The sequence below is a fragment of the Poecilia reticulata genome, chromosome 19, assembly GCF_904066995.2.
Source record: "Poecilia reticulata chromosome 19, P_reticulata-male-v2, whole genome shotgun sequence".
In the NCBI taxonomy this organism is placed as follows: domain Eukaryota; kingdom Metazoa; phylum Chordata; class Actinopteri; order Cyprinodontiformes; family Poeciliidae; genus Poecilia; species Poecilia reticulata.
In genome coordinates, this window is record NC_088848.1 from 19,299,707 (window position 1) to 19,309,249 (window position 9,543).

General features: G+C 40.2%; 1 protein-coding gene across 1 annotated transcript; it reads left to right on the forward strand.

Moving 5' to 3' along the window:
• Positions 1–1,021: 1,021 nt before the first annotated feature.
• Positions 1,022–9,215, forward strand: wfikkn2b (WAP, follistatin/kazal, immunoglobulin, kunitz and netrin domain containing 2b). Its single transcript, XM_008437769.3, has 2 exons — positions 1,022–2,696; positions 4,727–9,215. The coding sequence occupies exons 1-2, from the start codon at positions 2,511–2,513 to the stop codon at positions 6,269–6,271; spliced, it is 1,731 nt and encodes a 576-aa protein (XP_008435991.2). The 5' UTR covers positions 1,022–2,510; the 3' UTR covers positions 6,272–9,215.
• The last annotated feature ends 328 nt before the right edge of the window (positions 9,216–9,543 follow it).

Sequence of the window (9,543 nt, forward strand, 5' to 3'; positions counted from 1 at the left end):
CCATTCACCATATAATTGCACAAATTGGAATTCTGAAAATTTGCTTAATGGAAGTATGCAGATTTTTTTTTTAAAAAAGACATGTTTTGTGTATTTTGAGTGTATTTCACAAAACTTAAGTGTCAACACTTTTTTTTCTACATCACACAGACATTACTGCTGGTACAACCTGACACATGTGGTGTTTGTGACCTCAGGACAAGGTCAGTTTTCTGGTTTGAGAATCTCTCTGTATTTTATCTGCATTTTACCCATGATGTTGTTGTTTTCATGACCTCCCAGGCAAGTAATTTACAGCTGAGTGGGAGGTGGTGATAGTAAGAGTCAGCTTCTCTGATTCTGGGGCCATGCTGGAAAAACTGATGGATTGTTCTTCCCTCCAGGTTGGGGGTTCATCTCCACCTCAAGCCGAAGGAAAAGTTAAGAGTATTTTTGGTGTTTTTCTCATAAATATTGGCTCAGCTGAGCCATGAAGCATTTCATTTAACAGTCCTCACAGTGAGTCTCTGGACCAAAGAAGATCCAGCGCCTGCTGCAGGTAGATGGACGGACAGACAGACGTCATATTGCAGAATACAAATGTTCATAAACATTTGAAGTCCTCAGAGCCCAGAAGATGGAAAGATGCGCAATTTTGTCCGATTTTAGCAATTTAAAAATAATCCAACAGAAGATTTTTAGAGCAACAAACCTAACTTCAAAATTAAGTCTAAACATGGATCATGCAGATCTCCCAAATTAAAACTTTGGTATTTTCTCCACTTTTTTGTTGTTGTTTTTTTGACAACTTTGAACTGTCTGGGCTATATGGGATTTAAACTTCTACTGTGTTTTAGGCTAGTTAAACATCTCACACGTGATAAAAACTACAAATCATTCAGAAAATACAAACTAAAACTCCAATGCATCTTAATTTGATTTTAATTTGAGTACAAACAAACAAATTTCATTCTATTCTCAGCATGTTGCAGCATTAACAAGATGAAGACTTTGTGTTTATTTGAGAAAATAGTGGTGAACATGATGACTTTCTTTTGTATATTTGTACTGATGGATGGAAACAAATTTTATTTTTAAATCTTTTATGGCACCATCGGCCTTTACTGAACAGTAAATAGACAGGAAACAGAAGGCAGAGAGGGGAACGGTGTGCAGCGAACGGTCCGAGACCGGGAATCGAACCAACAACGTTGAGGACTCTAGCCTCCACACATAAACCTAACTTATGAAGGATATCATTTTGATTGTGTCCCATGTTTTTATTGATTTCTTTTTACCACAACAAAAGAAAATGAGCACAAACATACCAAGCAAATCTAAAATTCTATAGTAGTATATTGGACCTTTTTCAATTGGGATTTTGAAAGCACTGATCAGCCTCTTTGTCTCTCTCTGGATATTGTTACGACTTTCATTATATTGTAGAAATCAGTTGTCACTTTGACATTAAAAAGATTCTTTTTTTAGCCCACTTTCGTTGATCTTGATTGATTTGTAAAAACAAAAATATTTTTTTCCACTGTGTGTCCTATTAAATAAAAATTCCCTGCTGTTGGTTTAGATCAGTATGATGTTTACTGCAATATTTATTTCATCACAACTTATACCGAAGTCTAGAAAAAAAAAAGTTGTTCTTGTTCTTAGAAAATGAATTATCATGCCACAGTCAGTCCCATCATCAGATGAAAGTTGAACATTTTAGCGTTTTAATAAGAAAGATTGTACTGCTTTAACACCAATATATCTACACATAATACTGAGAAGAGCATAAATACTTCATGCCTGGCACCTTCTGATAAAAGTGTAAGCTAATATGATTTTTTTTATGTTCAAAATTTATTATTGCTCAAGAGAGTTGCATGTCTGACTGAGAAACGGCTGTAAATCCGCCAGCGGGTTTAACGATTCAATCATTCTGGACTCACGTACGTTAAGTCAGCCTGACCTTCTGCCGCAGGACGAGCGGCGTCGACATCACTCCTGCTCTAGAGCAAAGCTCTTAATTTTTCATTTCCACCTTAAGACTGCGGATAAACAGAACATCTGGTTTTAATGTCAGCAGTCGTTAAATAAATCTTCTCAAAGCAACACGTTTCCTTTCTTAACTCCGCGCGCCTTGGCGCGCCGCGCGCCCTGGCGCCGCTGGAGACCGCAAAGGGTTAAACGGGGTTACCAGCAATCCCTTTAACAGGCAGGTGCCCCCCCTCGGCCCCAATCCCAAGTGGAGCTCCGACTTATTAAAACAGCTTCTTCCTGCATCGCAGGAGCAACTCTTAATTGTCTTATTGCGAGCCACTTGGCGAGTGATGGCCGCAGATTAGGGAGCGAAGAGCAGACCGCCAGCGCCGCGATTTCACCGGGACTCATCAGCTCAGACCGCATCAGGTTGCTGCTTCCTATCGCCCGGCATTTCTTTGAACAAGTGTAAGTGTTTTGTTTTTTTTTTAAGGGGGGAGCTGGATCTCAGACCCGCAGCTCTGTCTCCGATCTTCACCACTTGTCGAGTTGAGATGCGCTGGATGCTGTTTCCACGGTGGATCTGGTTCCTGGCGTGCGCGTCCGCGTGGATGGAGCTCGGCGGCGCAGATCTGCCCCGTGTCACCTACTCGCACGCGGGCATCTGCCCCAATGAGATGAACCCCAACCTGTGGGTGGATGCCATGAGCACCTGCACGCGGGAATGTGATTCTGATGAGGTAATTTACGTTTTTTTGTTAATCACTTGTATGCAGAAGAGTTTTGAAGTTTGATATCTGTATTTTAGGGCTATAAAGTGTCTTCGTAAAGTATTCACACCCTTTGAACTTGTTCATGTTTTTTTCCTTGAGTACAGATTGAAAGACCGATAAATAGTATTACATAATTGCAATATGAACGGAAATCGACACATCGCGGTCTTCCGTTCTTCTTTTTCTTCTTCTTACAAATAAATTTTTTTGTGTGCGTTTAACCGTAAATTTAGCTATTTGGGGGGAAAAAAAGCTAAAGCTTAGTCAGAGTTCTACTGATTCTTGATATGATTTAAATCTGGACTTTGACTGGGCCACTCTCAACACCTGCACTGTTTCCTTATTGATCTACCTTTAAGTTTACAGTCAGATGAACCTCTGCCTTTGAAACTCCACCCAAGTCTCACATTTTTGCATCCAGTTTTCACCCTATGCATCCCTCTGATGTCTGATCAGCTTCCTGTCAGTCTACCTGGTCATGATGCCACCACCACCATGTTTTAGGCTTGTTGTTAGTTTTCTGTCACACAGTGTTTGCCAAGTAGCCCTCAACCTTCAAATTTGATCTCTTCTCACAATGTTTATCTATAAGTCGTCTGAAATTGAACTTCTTATGACATTCTTTTAACAATGTTTCTCTCCTGTTACTCAGTTGTGCAAATACTTCATCCAAAGTGTTGAACTCAATTCTCATTAGCTGCGTTCCATCGTCCATATCATTATGCAATTTGACATTTTAGGAAGAAAAATGGTTTTTGATCAAAAGTTTTGGCTCTAGGATGAGGATGGGTTTTTTTTGGCCATATAAAAATTGGTTTATTTTGCAGAACTGCAATGGAAACACTTTTTTCATATGATCACCAATCACATGTTGCCACTGGCGCAAACCACAAAGAAGACGGCAACAGGAAGTAGATGGGGGATCATGACGCAGTGTGTTTTTTAATTACTTATTGTGTGAACAAGCTTATTCACACGTGGTTTTAGTTGTGCTTCTTATTTAATGGAAACACCACAAATATGAAATTGTGACTTTCAATATTAGCGGAATATTGACAAAGTTTTGCGCACATTTGTTATGGAAATGCAGCTATTAAGGTAGATCCGTGACGAAAATTGTCTTCTTCTTGACACCAGGCCCTGGTTGGTCTATTTGGCCAGAGCTCTATGCAATGTATTGTGAGATTGGGTGAGATTGGTCAGACATTTGCGGACTGCAATGTTGATCTTACGCTTCAGTCCACTCTCACTATCTGGTTTTTGTGTCGGCGACAGATACTTTTGAAGATTACTTATCATGTACATCATTCAGGTTGAGGAATTAGGTACAGTTGTATAATTCCTCATCAAATCTCATTGTCATGCTCAGCCAACATCGTCCCTTCCTCCACCTGTTCAGTGAATTTATACATGTTCATCTCTAAGGCTCTGATGTATACTGAATCGGAAGGAGTGTTCCACAGGTGGTCTGCGCCATGTATGAAGGGTTTGTGTGTAAATACAAATGTCATGCAATCCTTTGACACTGCATCGACTGTTTGGCTACAGAAGAAACATGAGAGAGTCTTAAGTCCCTCACAAACCATCTTGATTAAATAGCAAGAGTAAAATACATACAATTGAACTCTATAAGCTAAGTTACATGAGTTCCGAAGGTAATTAACTGCAGTGGATTTTATGTGTATAACAAGTTGAATAGAAATCCATGCCTAAGATGAGTATTTCTTTAAAAAGAAATACACAGAAAATCAGGTATTATTTAACACCTACTTTGAAATGACGTGATACTTTATTTTGGTCTTTGACTTAAAATCCAAGTAAATGAGTTGAAGCAACTTGACAAAATGTGAGAAAGTGCCAGGTGCTGGGCTGCTTTGCAAGTTGTCGTATTGTTTTTGTTGATTGCAGTGTGTGAAGCACTTCCTACTCCTCACTTGTAAAATCCACCCCATGCACCGAACATCCTTCATGAGCAATTTTCTCTTTGATTCTTACAGGAGTGTGAGTCCTTTGAAAAGTGTTGCCAAAATGTCTGTGGGAACCACAGTTGCGTTGCTGCCCGCTACGTGGATGGGAAGAAGGGCCCTGTGGGAATGCCCAGGGAAGCATCGTGTGCCAGCTTCATGTGCACCCAGCAGGGCTCCGAGTGTGTCATCTGGGACGGCCACCCCCTGTGTAAATGCCGGGACCGCTGCGAGAAGGAGCCGAACTTCACCTGCGCCTCAGATGGCATGACTTACTACAACAAGTGTTTCATGGATGCAGAGGCATGTTCTAAGGGCATCACCCTCTCGGTTGTCATGTGTCGATTCCACCTCACCTGGCCCAACATGAGCCCTTCGCTTCCCCAGGTGACCACGCTTCGTCCTACGACTGCCCCCTTTCAGCCCACCGTCCCGCTACCATTGGAACCTGAACAACCCGCATTGGTCACCAGCCCCATTCATCAGATCGTAAACGTGGGTGAAACAGCCAGTTTCCTGTGCGATGTCACCGGTCAACCCCAGCCTCAGATCACGTGGGAGAAGCGGCTGCCCTTGGGAGTCGTGAGGGTGATCATGAGGCCCAATAATGTGTTGGGGAACATGGTGGTCACAAACATCGGCCAGCTGGTCATCTACAACACCCGGCTGCAAGATTCTGGGGTCTATACTTGCATGGCTCAGAACCCGTCTGGTTCAGTCCAGGTCCACCACCCGCTCACTGTACTCTCAGCAGGGGTGTTCAGCACTCTGGGGCCCAAGAACTTGACTCGCTGCCTCCCTGAAGAATGCCAAAACCCCTTTGACAGCCCGGAGGACTGTGGAACAGAGCTGGAGAAAGTCAGCTGGTTCTATGAGCCCAAATCCAACAACTGCTTTCCCTTCAGACACTGCCACAGCAGCAATGACCAGTCACTTAGAAAGGTGTTTGACACATACGAGGGTTGCATGCAGTGCTGTGGACCGGAACTGTCCAGGCCCTGCGGACTGCCTGCCCTGCAGGGCCGCTGTAAGGCCTATGAGCCCCGGTGGGCATACATTAGCACCATGGGCGAGTGTCAGTCCTTCATCTACGGAGGCTGTGAGGGAAATGACAACAACTTTGAGTCAAAAGAGCTCTGCGAGGAGATGTGCCCCTTCCCGAAAAACCACCACTGCAAAGCTTGCAAACCAAGAGGCAAGATGGTGACGAGCTTCTGCAAGAGCGACTTTGTTGTCTTGGGCCGCATGACGGACATTACGCAAGAGAAAGACTCGGGCCACGCCCTCGTGACTGTGGAGGAGATCTTTAAGGACGAGGAAATGGGTTTGCGTTTCTTCGGCAAAGAACCTCTCGAAGTCACTTTCCTCAACATGGACTGGAACTGCCCATGCCCAAACATAACGGGCGCGGCCGCGGAAGGTCAGGTCATCATCATGGGCAATGTCAGCGAAGGCATGGCTGTCCTCCAGCCTGAAAGCTACGTGGGCGCTTCCACTCCCCGTCGGGTACGGAAACTGAAAGAGGTCATCTCGAAGAACACCTGCGACATCCTCAAAGCAATCAACAACAGCCCTTAGTAGGATTCTCACTGCACAAAACGTAGACTTGACAAAACTGTAACAAACTGTTGTGAGCTCGAACTCACTGAGGCGTTGTTTGAATATTTTAATTCAAAAATTCATGTTTTTTGGAATTCTTTGCTCGTTTATTTTCCCCAGTTGTATCTTGTTCATCTAGGATTTTGTATACTTTAGTTTCTGTTTTGCTTAATAATGTAGGATGAGATGTCCTCAATTTTTGTCTTATTGTGCTGTGAACAGGCATATGCATTGGAGATTTATTTTGCTTTTACTTTTGTTAAATTTAATGGTTTCAGATTGCTAATGATAACCTGAAAACATTTAAATGCAGTGTTAAATTGTTTTACTTATTTAGAGAAGAAAAGTAAAAACAAATCAACCTTGTTTAAGGTGAAAATTTGTTAAACTATAAAACTGAACACATTTTAAAATTACAAAATAACAAATGCTAAATAACAAAATTCCTGCAATTGACCATATCCTCCTGACTACCAGGAAAAAAAATATTGTCCAATCACCATTTTTTTTAAAATCCCACAGTCTTTGTAAGGTAATAAAAGGTTTTATGCACTTACTTTGTCTCTTCCCATAAAATGTGTTATTACTGATAAATGCCATTTTTATGAATTAGAAAATGGTAAGTACAAAAGTCCCACCCCTTCACATGTGGTATCACTGAAAAGCCCTAATGTCCTCTCCAGATACCAAAAGGAATTAATTCAGGGGGTGGGAGATATTCAAGTTTAGAAATGTCCTCGACAGACGACAAAAATGAACTACTGGTAGTCAGGAGGGTATTTTTTGGAAAGCTGGTTTCAATCAACATCTTGGTATGGAAACGGTTACAGAGCCATTTCTAATCTTAATGCTTTTGTGGTTTTGTATTCACCCAAGTTTTCTGTCCAATATAAAAACAGAATTTATGATACCAACAATTTTAATGAACCAAAAAGAATAAGCAAAAACAACAGACATTTATTGGGGGACAATCCTTTTTCACTGCACTGTAGCTTATTGCTAATTATTGTTACTTTTCATGACTTCCAGCAGAATGGAGAACAAATCTTTTTCTATTTTTGTATAATTTAAATGGCTTTGTATGTGTATAGTCTATTATTACAGCTCTATTTCCAATCAAGAACTTTGTATATACACATTATATCAAACCAAAGTACCTGTTAAACGTAATATAAGCTTTGATTTTTTTTTTATTAAAAATGATTTGTTATTGCAACTTTTCTTTTCTTTTTTTTACAACCAATTCTGTTCTTTTTTTATTAACTTTGCTTTTCTTTTGGGGCTATTTATTGCCATATAGGCTTTGTATTTTACTGTGTATGTAATATCTCTATAAATAAATAGATTTTTTTATGTGTTTTGTTATGTGCATAAACTACACACACATAAATCCATATGAAGGATACTTCCTGTGCGCTGACATTAAGCTCTCTCTACCTCTGTGGCTTATCTGACAGGCTGATAAAAGAGACTTGGGAGTCGTACATTCCCAGCTGCCTCTGCCCCCCCAATGCTTACCCTAAAAAACTTCAAAACAGAACCATTCATTCTAAAGACCCCAGTGGCATTGTAAAAAACTTCACCCTATTTTGATTTGCCTGCGAGGTCCAGCCTAATTGGGTGAGGAGCCCGAGTTGTAAACCTCAGATCCACTCCCGTAGAGGAGTTATGTGTTTCATGCGGTGCCAACAGAATTCTCTGGGTTCCTAGGAAAAGGCCTTGGTGGGCTACAACGAGGGTGTTCCACTTCCCAGATGAGATTCTGTTTCCCCCATCCACACCGGCGATGGAGGCAGGACATTACCGCAACTACAGGGCTCCTTTACTGGCTGCTGTTGAGTGGAGAAATATTAGATCTACAGCGCTTTGGGATCCAATGACAAAGTCATCAGTAACATAAACTTAACAGCTGTGAAATGTTCATGGGGCTGCCGGGCAATGTATCGCCTGGAAATGCTTTTATTTACGAAATGTATCATTCAAATTAATATCACAAAAGTGAAACATCTACATTCTGTGTTCAATTTTCACAATACACCGTCGTTGATACATTAATGTGAGAAAACACAAGATATAAGAAAAGCTGTGTTCCAAAGTTTATGTTAAAATGCATACATTTCAAAACATTTTTTTCAATTTAAGTCAGGGTCGTTTTTATTATCTTGAACCCAGCAGTGTGCTCCACCGTAACATATAAGTTGTGTTTTTTGTTTTCTTTTAAACATTACTACATAGATAGCTAAAGCCAAGCCAAACAGCTTACACATTTCAAGATTCTGTTTCAGTTGTTTTTTATCTTGTTATGAAATGTCTTTTCAATAAATTCATTACTTTCAGAAGTTGTTGGAAAAACTCAGACAAGGTAGCGTGTTTTTTTTTTTTTTTTGTTATAATGCCAACAGCGCTAACTACTGTTATCGCTAAATGATGGGACTGCAAACACATAAAATGTAAACTCTAAAATCATTTTCATTGTCTGACTTTAAAAAAAACAACCTTTTGGTTAAATTCCTGCTCTTTTATTTCGTAATAACAGCAGAGTCGCTAAAATAAGAAATACACCTCTGGTGTATATCCACACCTTTAAGAAATGGAGGACATATTTCTTTAATCATTCTCTGGTTGACTAGCAGAGGCGGCTAATGAGGACGGCACGTCGGACTGGCTGCCAATCTACAGCTAGCAAACAATAAAAAGATGTGCCTACAAATCATTTGATGGGCAGGTTGATAATGGGTGCCTGTACATAAAAAACTGCAACAGAAAGAGAACAAAGACACAAAAGGGTCGTGAGAAGGCTAGCTAAACGTTAGCCGTCAAAAATGCTAACGTTGGCATCTGCTACAGAACATAACAGAACTAAAGTAAAAGGGTTTTTTCACCTCTTCTAAGTAATCAAATCTGATATAGTATGCATACAGCTCTATAATGCGTAAACTATATTTTTTCAAAGATACGCCATATATATATATATATATATATATATATATATATATATATATATATATATATATATATATATATATGGCATATCAAGGTTTAATAAATCCCTTAAATGTAGATTTTGATACACCCGGGTCTAATGTTCACTTAACGTTGAAGGATATTCTTACACTGATAAAACACAAAAACCTATCAAGTATTTCTGTCTAGTTTCCACAGCAAAAATACTTCACTGTATTTTACTTCAAGTAAAATAAAACTAACATGCAAGAAACGTGTAATCTAAATACATAAGCTTAACTCAATAA